The sequence below is a fragment of the Pogona vitticeps genome, chromosome 5 (assembly GCF_051106095.1).
Source record: "Pogona vitticeps strain Pit_001003342236 chromosome 5, PviZW2.1, whole genome shotgun sequence".
NCBI lineage: Eukaryota > Metazoa > Chordata > Lepidosauria > Squamata > Agamidae > Pogona > Pogona vitticeps.
The window spans coordinates 161,992,694-162,007,644 of NC_135787.1; the positions used below are offsets into that span (position 1 = coordinate 161,992,694).

Here is a 14,951-nt window from a genome sequence, read left to right on the forward strand (position 1 = left end):
TGCATTCAAGTGAACCATTCTGGTTATAAGCATCTGTTACTTGATGAATTAGAAATCTAGTGACTATTGAATGTTATAATGGGACTAAATAGATATTTACAGTAAAGATGCTACCTTCAGATACGAGGTGCACACATGTGCACAATGGAGAAGCAAAGGCACATGTTCCTAGTGTGGAATGCATACAAAAAGAGCTGGTAATCACAGGAATACTATAGCACCTTGTAATACTATAGCACAGCACATGACACTGTGTAGAAAAGGGAATAAAACCTATGCCACACTTGGAAATGATGCCCTAATAAAGCTTTGGCCTTCAGTAACACCAGCTATGGTGATATTCTTCATACCATAAATTAGGAATAAGCAACAGTGGCCTTCCAGATGTTGTTGTACTGCAACTCCTGCCATTCCTAGCAAGCAAAACCAGATATTGGTTGAGGGTCATAGTGCAACAATTTTGTCAAGGCCATCATTGCTAGTCCCTTCCAGAAGTTCTAGATTCTGCAAATGTTATTAGTATAAAATTTGCATCCTATGGGAAATGACACTGAGATTAGTGATTAGTCTATTTCCCATGCAGAAATGTTTTCATACAGTACTTTGGTTAGCACATCAGCCCCATAGAAAGAGTCAATTAAGGTGCAATTCAATGCATGGATAAAGAGTACACCTACTGCGAAGCTACCCCATACAATGGTTGAAATCCAATAGTAAGTCACAACAACAGTAGGTCCATTGACTCTATAAAACTTTTATAGGTGCTGACTACAGATGAGAATATATGTATTCATATATGGACGGGAGGATAAATTTCCCCGCATGGCAGCTGAGTGTCCTGCCGAGCAGGAAGAGAGCAGGCATCGTTGGCAGGACACGTGAGACTGGCACCATGGCAGGACATGTGAGTGGACAGTCCAGTTCCGGGGGCTGGACCCTAACTAGGTCCAGCTGCATCAGGGATATTCATATTTGCATACAAATATCCCCATCTCTCGTGCTGCTCACCAAATCCCCACTAATTCAATGGACTTATTTTAGTTGAAATTTACTACTGCATTTCATCCAATAGAACTCTAGAAAAATGGTACAGTACTGAGAGCTGCATTATCTCAACTTGTAACCCATTTGATTTTAGCTAAGCTCAGAAAGGGTAGATTTTATGACGGTGTTCTACCTTTCTGACTACAAGTCCCAAAAGACTAATGACAGATATGTCACTCTTGATGGCTCTCCTCTGAAATGCAGCAGCAGTGCAGTGAAAAAGTACTGTTTCCCCCATAATAGGGTTCTAGATCCCCACAAGTCTAGAGAAGTACAGAAGATCCCATTTCTAATAACAAATTTCCAAGTCATGGAAAAGCAAGATGAATACCTCCTCAGTAGTTAATCTGCCTGGAGTTTTCAAGGTGAACTTTTCCTCAGTGAGAAGAGATAAACAGGTGCTTAAATGATTTTAAAACCAAATTCATAGTGACTGGCAATTAATAAAAGGTGTTCACAAAATGTGTTTTTCAGTACATCTGAGCTTGGTGCTGGACATGAAAAGGGAATTCAGTCTGTTCCAACAATCTGGGGAAGTCGCTTTGTCTGAGAAATCTAGACACCACGGGCAATGAAATGGGTGCCCATGGTGAAACTGTTGAGGAGGACACTTGTCCAGGAGACAGGCAAGCAACACAGTCAGATTACAAGGAAACATTGCCATTTTACGCTCTTGGAAAACTCTAAAGGTTTTGTGCAGATGTGTTCATTCCCTGCATACAAATGGAGACTTTTATCTACAAAGGGTCAAATATTTTCAAATGATGGGGAAATGTTATCAGTCTTAACTGCAGCTATTTAGAATCAAATACTACATAGGATTTTGGAGCTGCCATTAGACTAAAAGTATTAACTTAGAAAGAGAGATGGCGACAGCAAACATATCACTACGAGAGACCTATGTCATTAAGAAATGAAGTTATGGTTTGACCACATCATTTGTTGCTGGAAGTTGTCCTGAGCAAACAGTGTTTACATAGTAATTTAAAAAATAGAACAGATATTTCATCTTTGAAATACTTTTACACATCTTTGAGAGCAGGATGCTAAACTTCAGGAACTCCAAATGCAAGATTGTCTCGTATCATCAATGTTTTCCGGAGATCTCGTTCCATGATTGGTCGTTGTGTCCTCCATTTATGTGCTTCCTGAAGCCCTGGCTCAAAATAATATATACAAGCTCCAAAGCCCACCAAGATGAGAATAGAGATCATTAGATACATTGGTACAAACCAATCCAAGAAATGAGGCATATTTGCTAAACAAAACAAAACAAAAAGATAGACACATGCAATTAGTATTGTTTGTTTATTGACAAGTACAGTATAACAATCATTATCAGGCTAATATATATATATGGGCCAAAATCCTATAGCATAAATTAAGCTGGTGTGAAGGACATGCCATTAATGGTGATTACTGGTAGTTAAAGAGTTTTTGCTTCAACCCCAGGGCTTGTACGATTTGCATGCAAAGAGACTTATAGTGTGCACATTCTGTGAGCTCTGGGATCAAAGCAGGGAACTCTTTAAACTACTGGCAGTCTCCCTCTGCTGATGACACTATGATCCTTATGCCAGCATAATATACACAGCAGGATTTTGGAGATATTACTCAAAGCTAAGCAAGTCCACATAAATTCAGTACCAATTTATGAGATTAATTATATGCTCTTCAGATCAAAATGTAAAACTTAATCTTAGTTTATAAATCTTACCTTGCTCTAGTCACATAGCATTTAAGACAAAGGTATTTGGACCAAAGGATAATTATTTAAGACAAAGTGTTATAGCGAACACCCTGTCTTCCTATATATATAATGATATTGGCCTGTACCAATGGGAGATGTTGGGAGGTGGAGTCAGAGAAATTAGAAGGGAGGGGTGAGTCAGAGTCTAGTGAGTTCGGTCAGAGACAGAGAAGAGAAGAAAGTTTTTGGGGTTTGAGGCAGAGAGAGTGTTTAAGTAGTGATTAGTCAGAGTGTGGCCTGTATTAATTAAGATAGAAGAGGTTAAAGTAAAATACAGAAGCTCTGTGTAACTTTAAGAATGTGCTTAAGAATGATTTCTGAAACAATCTGTAATCAATAAACCTGTTTCTGTTTAAAAGTTCAGTACTGAATGGACCTTAGTCCTTCATAGGAAATATTGATTGATAAAGAGATCAACTGGTGGCAGCATGTTAAAGGGCGTGTTGGGATACCTCCGTGAGCTCTGTGTTTGGTGAAACGAGCAGGGGCCACAGGGTAAACATCACAAGTGTCTACACAGATAGCTTTTATGTATTGAGGTACAAATCAAAAGCCTATTTGGGACCTCAATACATAAAAACTATGTATCAGACAGCACTTGCTTGGTGGTCAGATGCAAGGCTAGTTGACTTCCTGATAGGTCCTTCACAAATTTATTGGACATCATCCAAGTACATCCACACAAGGTCTTTTTTGTTAGCCTTTTCCTCTCTCGCCTATTGTTTCCCATTTTCCTCAGCATTCTAGCCATTTCCTAATCTCCCAGTAATGACACACAGCAGTGACACACAGAAAAAAGAGAGAGATGCCTATTTATGGCTAGGATCTTCTACTGCTAAATATTCCCTATTGATTTTTTTTATGAATGAAATTTCTGATTTCTGCTCTTTTCTTTCCACTTCAGTCAATGCCTCTATTCAGCTCCTTGTGTTGTGTTATGTAATGTAATTATGCCAGGGTTGTCAAACAATTATCTCTCTCTGTTAAATCCAAACAATGGTTTACCTTGAACAAGTGAGTTTTCTCTTCTCAAACTGCTTGTCAAGAGATTCTTTTTTTTAAAAGTCCTGTACCTCTGAAACATAGAATAACAACACATCAGAATGAATCAAACATATATACAGTACATAGATTTTTTTTCTATTTGCAGTATTTTGAAGGAGATTTCCGGTTATAAAATATTTTCTCTCTCATGCCAGTCTAGGGACCATATGTCTTAGACAAAGTCATCCTGTTAAGCAGTGCTGAAGACATGACCACTTTAGTCTGTTACTCTGCATGAACTGGGGTGTGTGTGTTACTTTATTTTTTACTTCAAGGAGCGCTGATCTCTATCCCACCCTACCCCAACTTTTTGTGATGTCTAAATTCTACTCTGTTTTCTAGACTGGCCATCCATGTCCATATTCTACTTCTGAATTCTATCATTTGACTTTGGTTGCATCTAGATTGCAGCTTCTGCCACGATTGACAGGTTAAAATGGCAATGTGAAGTACAGAACAATATAGCAACAAAGGCAGTCACAATTTTAACAGCATCACCTCAACACTACCAAAACACTATTATGCAATAGCGGAGACTCTTGAGTTCTGCTTCTTGAACCTGCTTGCTACAGGTAGATTGAATCTGGGGCATTACTGACAGATGGTAAGACAAACTCTTCATAATGATACAGTATAATGTGGGTCATTTGAAGGCATTTTGCTATCCAAGTCAGAGCAGTAAATTCTCTCTCTCAGTCACCCATGGCAATATGTGCACTACCCAAACCTGTCCGGGTTATTTTGGCACATGAGGCAGAAAATCCCACAAACACCTCCCCACATCTAAGGTAGTAAAAATACAATAATAGCAACATAAATTAGTAAACATTTGCCACACTTTCATGACACTTCAGCAAAGATTATTCACTGTTTCTGAAAATTTCATAACAGTAAATCTTAGATAATCTCTGGAGTTTTATAGATTGTCTCCAGACTTTATTAATTTATATGATGATATCTGAGATACCTCTGATTGACATCACAGTGACCTTCATTTCTCAGTTCTATAAAGGAAATTTTCTAAAAATCAGCGAGCTGCCTGATTTAAAAAAAATTATTTATAGAACTGTGTGAACATTTAATCTAAAATTATAAGCCTTACTTCCTTTGTCCTTCACTTTTTGAAAAAAGAAAGCATATCATGAGGCAAATGATGATGAAAGCAAAGTTTCAAAAAGCAACATTCAGGCTTAGGACATTGTGTAGTTGGGGAAGAAATCTTTAGCAGCCACACAACGGAACTTTCTCTTTAACTAGGCACAGAAAGGTACTATATTATATACACTAGCAAGTTCTTAGAAAAATACTAGCAACTATAAAGAATATGTGAGAAGCTACGGGGGGGGGGACTAATTATTTGTAGATAGAAGCAAGCAATTTCTGCATATCTTCTGTTGACAAACCGTCAGTGAATAAGAGATACCACATGATTGTAATTTTCTTCCTGATTAAAAAAGAAACAATAAAAAAGGGAGTCAAGGAAGAAGCCTCAGAGAGAAAGGACATTTAAATGAATGAAAGAGGACTTGTCAATGTTGGTTATGCAGGCAGATTGTGGATGCTTAAATGCAAATACTCAATGAAAAAGACAATAAAGCTGGGGAAAGGAGAAGGAAATAAGAAAAGAGGAAGACCAAACGAAAAAGAAATTCAATAAAGGAAACCACAACCATGAGTTTCTAAGATTTAAGCAGGGCTGTTAATGACAGAACTTTGTGGAGTTTGCTAATTCATAGAATTGCTGTAAGTCACAAGTGACTTGAGAACACATAACAACAGGTGCCATCGACACAGGCATGACAAAATAAATATGGTCATACCAGAAGAAATACAAAATGGTGTACAGTATTTTGTATTCCCATTCCACACGTAGAAAGAAATAGGACTAGCATTTGAATCTCACTTCAAAAGAGCATCCACTGCCAAATTTAGTCTACTGTAGGGGCACAAAACTGGCTGCATGACACACACAGCTCTTTCTTCCAACAAATGGGAATTTACAAGAAATTCCCCTCACCCTGCAATATATGCAAGCTGAAGAAATTGCCTTGAATCAGCAAAATTAGGACACCAGGTTAAGAGTTTTGGGACTATTGTCAGTTGTCTTGTAAATTAAATAATAAATAATACTCTTGTACAACACCATATCAGTCCCACTGATTAACTACAGACATTTACAGAGTAGACCAGATGGGTGGGGTATAAATCAAATCAATAAATCCACTGAATCCTCTCAGTGCTGGAAAAAAGAGCCCTCTCAAAGCCATCTAAATATGTCAACTGAATTTGCTGAATAATCTAGCAGAAAGTTATGATAACACTCACCTTGGAGTGGGCCAAAAGAAAAACAATGAGGTTTTTCCTCATCTATTTCTAAATAAAAATACACCAGAGCTGAAGGCAAATAAACCCAACCCATGCTTCATGCTTGGCAAGGGCCAAAGTTTCATTAAAACACTAGACATGATCTGAGCAAAAGCAAAAATTGGTTGCTTTCAATATAAGCTGGAGAAGATTATAATATCCGGTATCTTCTATTTATCGCATGAGGGCTTTTAAACGTAATGTAGATTTTGCTAAGCAAAATACAATCTGTGTCTTTAAATTCATTACTTTAATATCAGTCTTAATCACATTTACTTAGAAGTATGTGTCACTGGGTTTAATGGAATTCACTCATTAGTGCACATGCTTACACTGCTCACGGACACTGAGGCTGTAATGTTTTACACACTTATAACTGAGCATCACTGCTCATGTTATTTGGGGAGTTCTAAAAGTTGTAGTTTCAATTTTCCAAACACTGTTACATAAACTTACCAGGGAGTAAGTTTTATTCAACTGTGTGGATTCATTTCTGTTCATACTGTATATAGGACTGCATTTTGGCAGATATTATACTATGGGGTCACCATAAGTCAGAATTGCTTGCATAAACTAACATGGCTATTCCTTCTACAAATGCAATTAAATTATAATGATCGTGTGTACAGTATTACAGAATACTAGCCACAGTCATTATACAGTACTTTAGATGCCTTTATGTCCCAAACTGGTGTGGTGTCTATGACATGTATATTCTCCTTCCTTCTAGTCAAGATATTTTGCTGTTTGAGGCAGAACAGTAAATAGCACACCTCACTCACATGTCAAGGTGTGCAGTGCCCAAAGCTGGTCGAGTTAGTTCAACACAGGAAGCAGAAAATGATATAAACATTTTTCGCCATCCCTAGCTGATGATTTGCTGGTCTTTTATAACATCCAGAATCTACTACCTGAGGCACACACCACACTCCACATAATGGTAGGGTTGGCCTGCTTCTAGGTTCTCTCACAGAACATGTCACACATCTCCATCACAAAAAGTTTTTTTTTTTTTTTACAGAGAGCCTGTCTTATTACCGACTTCGGGTGAAGGAATTTTGTCCATGGATTCGATTAGAAGAAATGAGCCATTTCTTCCTTTCCACATTTCAGTTTCTATGCTCTGCATTTCATCATCTTGCTCCAAGAAGCAAAGCTGCATACACTGCATAGTGATATAAACCTACAGGAATCCTTTAAACATAAGGAAGAAACAATGTGTCAGAAGATGGTGCTGTTCAGTTTGAAGAAACACTAAGCTTGAAAGGGATGGGTTCCCAACTGTACTTCACAGGAGACGCGGGGAGGTTGCTAGAGCTGACGAGGATTCTTGAAATCCTCTGACCTGAGATCTACAAGGAATGTAAAACAAAAACTTGTGCACTCGGCATTAGTGTAGCCACACTGCAAAGAGCACTTCGCTTACCTTGATCCACAACCATGGCTCAAAGGGACTGCCGCTGCTCTGCGATCTGCCGATGCCCAGGCAGGATTAGGAGTTCAGCAGTGTTCGAGCCTTGCAATGCTGCTCTCTGTGCGTATCAGATGATGGCGCAAAGTGCTTCTCCACAGGAAGGCAGTTTGAGCAGCACATCAATTGACCCCAGAGGAGTCAAGAGCAAACAGGAATAGAACTGCCCCTTGCCCTGCACGTGAGCATGTGCGGTCCTCAGTGGCACACAGTCAAGCTCACTGCTGCCTCATCCTCTGCAGCTGCAGAGAAGTACCACTGCCCCCCTTCCCCCCACAGACACATCACTCTTTGGCTTTTTTCCATCCTGTTCCCATTCTAGTGCCCCCCCCTTTCACCCTCACAAAAGAGGCGAGACCTTCCCCAACCAATCAAAATGCCACAGCAGAGGAGAACTATGAGCTGTTGTCATAGCAACAAGCCCAGGGAGCTCTTCAGTGCACGTGGTACAAAGAGTAAGACAGAAGGGGGGGGAGAGATGCTCTAAGCTCTAGAAGTCCATTTTCATTATTACCCAAGTTGGCCTATGCAATGGTGTTCATGCCTCAATAAAAGTTTTAGCAAATTTCCCCCTCCACATCCGAACAACACTTAAGGAGGCCCTTCAGGCTTTCCCCGACACCCATAAGCATGTTTCTACAACTGTGTCACTTGCTTGCGCATGAAACACTGTCTGGTCTGTACACTGAACAGAGTGCATTCATATATGAACTGTAGTCTGGGCATGGGGGCTGGCATCTGTACACTACATTGCTTTCAGTGGGATGCCCATTCTCAAATGTTTTCTAATGGGCATGCTCACTCACATTCTGGTATAATTTGTTATTTAGAAAGAAATACCATTTTGAAAGTGGCATAATATGATGGTACGCACACACACTCAGGTATAGAAGGGAAGGGTTGGAGATCTAAAAATCAGCAGTAAAAATGCAGCTGGGATGGAAAATATTTGAAAGGAAGAGGGTTTTTAAAAATCTTTTCGACTTATATAACCACCTGTGTCAGAGTGAATTGTGTTTCTCCGGTTTCTCATGTACTGGATGCCAGGATCATGGGTTTTTAACCGCAAGATACCCTGTAGTCTGAACTCTTCCTCCCCCCCACATCTGTTTCTATTTTACTACGCATCAATCTATGGCTATGCCACTTCAAGAGGGAATCTTGCTTGTAGCCAAAGCTATATGAAGGGGAAAACATCCGCAGGGCTCAAAGTGGGCCAAGTGCTCGCAGAAAGCAGGACAAATCCACGGAGACTCTCTTCTTTATGTGAAAGCAAGCCAGGAGGGAACAAGAAAGAAAGAATAAGGCTATTCCTGCTGCTTCCTCCTTCGTTCCCTGGTGAGGTAATCCTGCAACCTGTCTAGGTATTTTTTTGGAGGGAGAAGTTGTCTTTCTCTTGAAAGAAGGGGGGGGGGTATTTTGTTGCATTATTTTGCTTCCTCTCTTCACTCCTCCAGTCTTTTGTCCCAATCTCACTCTCCCTTGTTTCTGCCAAGGGAGCAGAGTTCCTGCACTTTCAAATTCAATGATTCTAAAAATAGAAATTCTCATAGATAGATGGATGGATAGACAGACAGACACTAGCTTTAATATCCCACTCTGAAAGGTCATGGAAGAAATGGTTTATCAAGGGCTACAACACAAAAGCAGCCTTGAATTCGCCTCTGGCAAGGCATGTGGGAAGGATAACATCCCCATTGAAGTGCTGAAAAGAGATCATCACTCCTAAGCTGTATGAAATCTTTTGTCTTTGCTGGAGGGAAGGTGGAGTACACAGGGCATGAAGGATGCAAACATCATCACACTGTATAAGAACAAAGGCGACAGGGATGACTGCAATAACTACCGTGGCATCTCTCTTCTCAGCGTTGTAGGGAAGCTGCTTGGCTCTGTTGTGCTGAAGAGACTCCAGGTGCTTGCAGACAGAGTCTATCTAGAATCACAGTGTGGATTTCGAGCTAATAGATCCACCATTGACATGGTATTTTCCCTCAGACAGTTGCAGGAGATGTAGGGAACGACAGCCATTCTTTGTAGTCTTCATAGATCTTGCAAAGGTCTTTGATTTGGTTAGCAGGAACAGCTTTTTAAAAATATTTCCCAAGATTGGATGTCCACCTCAACTCCTTAACATCATCAGGTCCTTTCATGAGGAAATGAAGGGCACTGTAGTTTTTGATGGCTCAACATCAGATCCCTTTGACATCCGAAGTGGAGTGAAACAGGGTGAAGCATCCTTTTGGAACTGCAACAGAAGGTGTCTATCTCCAGACTAGATTAGATGGAAAGCTCGTTAATCTCTCTAGATTGAGAACGAAGAACAAAGTCCAGCTGAAATGCATGTGGGACTTCCTCTTCGCTGATGATGCAGCTGTTGCCCATTCTGCTGAAGAGTTCCAACAACTCATTAATGATTTTAGTAAGGCCTGCCAAGATTTTGGATTAACAATCAGCCTGAAGAAAACACAAGGTATGGGCCAGGGTGTGGACTCACCTCCCTCTATAACCATCTCTACACAAGAATTGGAGGTTGTTCATGATTTCATGTACTTTGGCTCAACAATCTCTGACACTCTTTCCCTAGATGTCGAGCTGGATAAATGCATTGGCAAAGCAGCTCCCATGTTCTTTAGACTCACAAAGAGAGTATGGCTTAATAAGAAGCTGATGGCATGTACCAAGATCTAGGTCTATAGAGCCTGTGTCCTGAGTACACTCCTGTGCCGCAGTGAGTCCTGGATCCTTTGTGCATGGCAGGAGAGGAAGTTGAACACGTTCCATATGCGTTGTCTCCAACACATTTTTGGTATCACCTGGCAAGACGAAATTCCAAACAGAGCAGTCCTAGAATGATCTGGAATTTTTAGCATGTATACATTACTGAAACAGCGACGTCTACGTTGACTTGGGCATGTCGTGAGAATGGCTGACGGTCGGATTCCAAAAGATCTCCTGTATGGAGAATTTGTGGGGACAGATGTACAGTGGTGCCTCACTTAGGGAGATTAATCCGTTCCGGATTAACCCTCGCTCAGCGAATCCATCGTTAAGTGAAATAAAAAAGCCCATAGGAACGTATTAAAACTGATTTAATACGTTCCTATGGACTTAAAACTCACCGTTCTGCAAGTTTCCTCCATTGCGGCGGCCATTTTGGATGCCTCGTTAGCGAGGCAAAACAGCGTTCACCATGTTGTTTTAGCGGCGGCCATTTTGGAACTGCCGATCAGCTGTTCACTATGCTTTGATCGCGTCCGCGCGATCATCGCATAGCGAAAAAAGCCCATAGGGGCCATCGCTGAGCGAATGCTCCAGCGATGGCCCGGGACCCCTCGTTGTGCGGTTTCATCGCATAGCGAAGCGCTCGCTATGCGAGGCACCACTGTACTTGTCTTCAGTGTGGAAGAGATTGTCACTCTCGAATTGGCCTTCTCAGCCACACTAGATGCTGTTCCAAGATGTCTATTCAGAGCACGTTAGTGTAGTCTCTCAAGATTGAAGGATGCCTACACAACACATATAAAGCAATCTGCAACCCCCCCCAGAAAACACTTTGCGACCCCCTTGGGGGGCCTTGATTCCCAGGTTGGGAAACACTGGTACAGATTATACCAGTTTGTGACTAATAAAAATGAATTATACTGTCTAAAATGCTTCATCATCTGAATGATAATGATTATGATGATGATGATTAATTCAAAAATACAGGCACAATCAAAATTATTAAAACATTGATGATGATTACACCTGTTTAAAATAACTTGGAGAGTGTCACCGAAACTACCAACATGAATTTGACCCAACTCCGGGAGGCAGTGGAAGACAGGAGGGCCTGGGGTCACAAAGAGTCAGACATGACTAAACAACAAACAACAATATTAAAAAATGTAAAGGTGCAAGCAATGCGTTGATTCTTTATTGTATTTGCATACTGTGTTTGTAACAAGCCATTGAAAATATTACAGGCTTTTAAGGCACTACTAAAGTACAAAAAAATCTTTACAAAATATAGCTGTAGCGAACAGCCCTGCCCTCCTACCTGTCCGTCACATCAGAACAGTGAAGAAGGAGCCAATGAATGGACGGAAGGCAGAGCCAAGGAGGGAGGGAGCTGGATATAAAGACTGGTGCATGGAGTCTGAGAGAGAGTTCCTGTGAGTGAGAGACTGTGTGTAACTTGAAAGTGTCTGGAAAGGGAGTTAGAGATCTGTAAGAGTCTAGATTGAAACAGAGGGTTAAAAGAGTTCTAAAGTGATATCAGATGTGATTCAAATACAAGTGACTGACAGCCTGTGATTTATACCATGAATATTCATCATTTATTTACTTCCCTGATCAAATAAAAGACTTACGTTTGGAACAGCACAGTTGTCTCTATAAGTACAGTAATTGATATTAAAGAATTAATATCTGGTGGCAGCGAAGAAGGAAGAAGAGTAAGAACCTCCTGAAGACCTGGGAGGATAGGGTCTTCAGAGGGGATCGCCACAATAACATTAACAAAATACTAAATTGTGAGAAATCTTAAGTTTTTAGCATTAATTTCCCCTGCTCTGAACATCAGCTCCTCTTATCTTCTCCAGAAACAGATGCCATTGAGTAATTTGTAGAAGTAGCAAGACAGTGGCTGACCCTGTAGTTGAAGCAAAAAAAAAAAAAGAGGCAAGTAGCTGGGAGGGACCTTTCTAGGCTGGGGTGACTGTCAATCTATCCAGCATTAACCAATTGTTCCCTCCTGCCTATGATTTCAAAGAGAGTGTTGCCTCTCTGCTCAGTGGTTTCCCTCTCTTTAGTCTGTTGCTGAACATAGTGATGTCTGTCAGTTTGCTGTTTGATCTGTTCAACTATGAGTAATAAAACCCTTTATTCTTTCTCCTACTGTCTGAGTTTTGAGACTGTATGTGCCAGTTGGTGAGGGAAAGAGGGAGGACTAGTCTCAGGAACTTGAAACTATTCTGCTCGGGGAATCCCTGCACTTCTGTTGTGCAGTTAACTTACCAGAAATTCAAAACTCTGCAACATTCTGCATATTGGTGGGTACTAGCTGGAAGTCTCTCAGACACTCATGACACTTCACTTTTCATGGGTGCTCCATATGAAATGACAATGGCAGTTCTCTTAATTTTGTAGGTACCTTCCAGGTCTTGCTGCCACCATCACTGGTAGACATCCAACTTTGCTAGCCACTTTGGCAGTCACATTCTCACTATTATTTAATTTTGTTTATTTTAAAAAATCTTTTTTACCCCACTTTTCTCCTTGAAAAGGACTCAAGGCAGCTTACAGTTGTGAAATACAATATTTACAGTTGAAAACATGAGTATACAATGGTAGTTAACATTATTAAAATAGAATATTTAAATCTGTTATATCAAAAATTACATATTTAGCAATTGAGAAATCTGTTGCTTCCACACTATACTGCATTGGCTGAAATACAGTAATAAGCTGCAACAAGAGTTGGCCCATTGAATCAATGGAATTTACAGAGGAGTTCACTTCAATGCATGTTTACGGAAGTGAATTATAATCCATATAGTTCATACTACATAGTTTCAAAACAGTGAAGCTGGTGTTTGAATAATCAATTCAAAATAATCAATTCAGAAAGATCAATTCAACCTATTTCTCTCTCTCTCTTTACTGATTTTATATAATGTCTGTCACCAAAGAATGCAGGACATAGGTGTCTCTCCCCATCACAACCATTTTTTTATTTACACAACAACCCTATAAGGTAAATCATGCTTAAAAATTGGAACTGGCCCGAGACCGTATGGAGTAGCAGAAGGGGGGGTTGGGACATGAATCAATCATGCTAGTAATTCATTCAGCATTCTAACCTCTATTCCATGCTGTATCTCAGTAGATAACAATAAAAATAATTAAAAGATGAGAAGTGATAGTGAAAAATAAAAATAAAAATTTCTCAGTTTAGGCTTGCAACTTTTTTATACTGTACTTTCAAATCTCCAGAATGTAACATTTATGCTTACTTCAAATTCTCTTTACCAATAGGAGCCCTTGATGATGTAACTATTTATTTTTTATTCTGAAGCCTATATCATTTATGTATTTTGGATTCATCATTATTAACCCTAACTGAATCCCAAAAGGAACATTTTTTAGTTTTTTTCTGCTTCATATATAATGTGTCCACTGTTTGCAATGAGCAAGGCTGTCAGCCTCTGTCAGGATATTTCAAAAATTATGTCAATTACATTAATATACTCCTTGCATATCCACAATTTCTTAGCATAAAGACACACAGGATGTGGTAAAAATAAAGTAACTAAACACTATGCTTCTCTGTTTTGTGTTTGACCATGACATCATCTTTGATCTGTCTCTTCTCTCCTCACTGTAACAGATTATTACGAACAAAAACACATTCAGGTCCAGAACGTGCAGCTGGTCACATGTTACCTAAGAGCTATATTGGTACGGGCTATGCTGACAAGCATTAAAGGGTTCAGCAAGCCAGATTTATTAGCCCCTGAAGCCATAGAAGGTTGACTGGCCTTGAGATAAGTATTTATTTTTGTTGCAAAGTATTGAATTTCTGGTAAAAATCTATTTTTGCTACACAGTACAGAGATCCACAGAGGAGAATAGCTGCAAGTTTCCCACAGTCCACTCATTTCTTATCAATTGGCATGTAAAGTCACAATGACTCTGTGCAGTAAAAAGAATGAAGTTTCTTCATTCTGCTTGAAATTACAGACTTGTGTATATTGCTTTCTTTATGGCACACATACAAGCAAGCAACCAAACAGATCAACTGCCACCAAACAATAAAGAGAGGGATAGAATACTCAGCAGAGAGGCAAGGCTCTCTTTGACTTCAAAAGCTGGAAGGAACTATAGATTAGTGCTGGCTAGGTAATCACTCCAGTCCAGACAAAGTCCTTCCCAGTGAAACTACACAGTATGTGAGGTTGTAAATAAAACTCTAACATGCTTTCTCAAACATGCATGTAGCCAAAGCCACCTCTTGAAGTCCCATCTTGCTAAGCAGGTTCTGGAAGTGATCTCTCAGAAGAGGCTTGATCAGGATGTCTTTAGTCATCTCTGTGATGTGATAGCAGATCATGTAATTTACACCTCGGTCAGTCTCCTGCACCAAGTGGTATTTCACACTGATGTGTTTTCTCACTTTGCCATAGCTTGATGCAGCTCTGGTTACATTCCATTACATGCATTGGCATCTCTTCATTTATCCCAAAGTTATTCAGTAGCTTCTCCAGTCATAGCAGTTCTTTTCATGCTTCAGCTGCA

The 14,951-nt window shown here is 40.0% G+C and overlaps 1 protein-coding gene across 2 annotated transcripts; it reads right to left on the reverse strand.

The window, feature by feature from the left end:
- Nucleotides 1-656: 656 nt before the first annotated feature.
- Nucleotides 657-8,065, reverse strand: SMIM45 (small integral membrane protein 45). 2 transcript variants are annotated; one of them, XM_073000168.2, is made up of 3 exons: nucleotides 7,629-8,065; nucleotides 3,800-3,869; nucleotides 657-2,302 (listed from the first exon to the last, which is right to left on the reverse strand). In XM_073000168.2, exon 3 carries the CDS (start codon nucleotides 2,295-2,297, stop codon nucleotides 2,091-2,093), a length of 207 nt encoding a protein of 68 aa, XP_072856269.1. In that variant the 5' UTR covers nucleotides 2,298-2,302; nucleotides 3,800-3,869; nucleotides 7,629-8,065; the 3' UTR covers nucleotides 657-2,090. The 2 variants fall into 2 exon arrangements, with proteins under 2 accessions (XP_072856269.1, XP_072856270.1); XM_073000169.2 differs by lacking the exon at nucleotides 7,629-8,065 and adding an exon at nucleotides 7,241-7,385.
- Nucleotides 8,066-14,951: the final 6,886 nt, after the last annotated feature.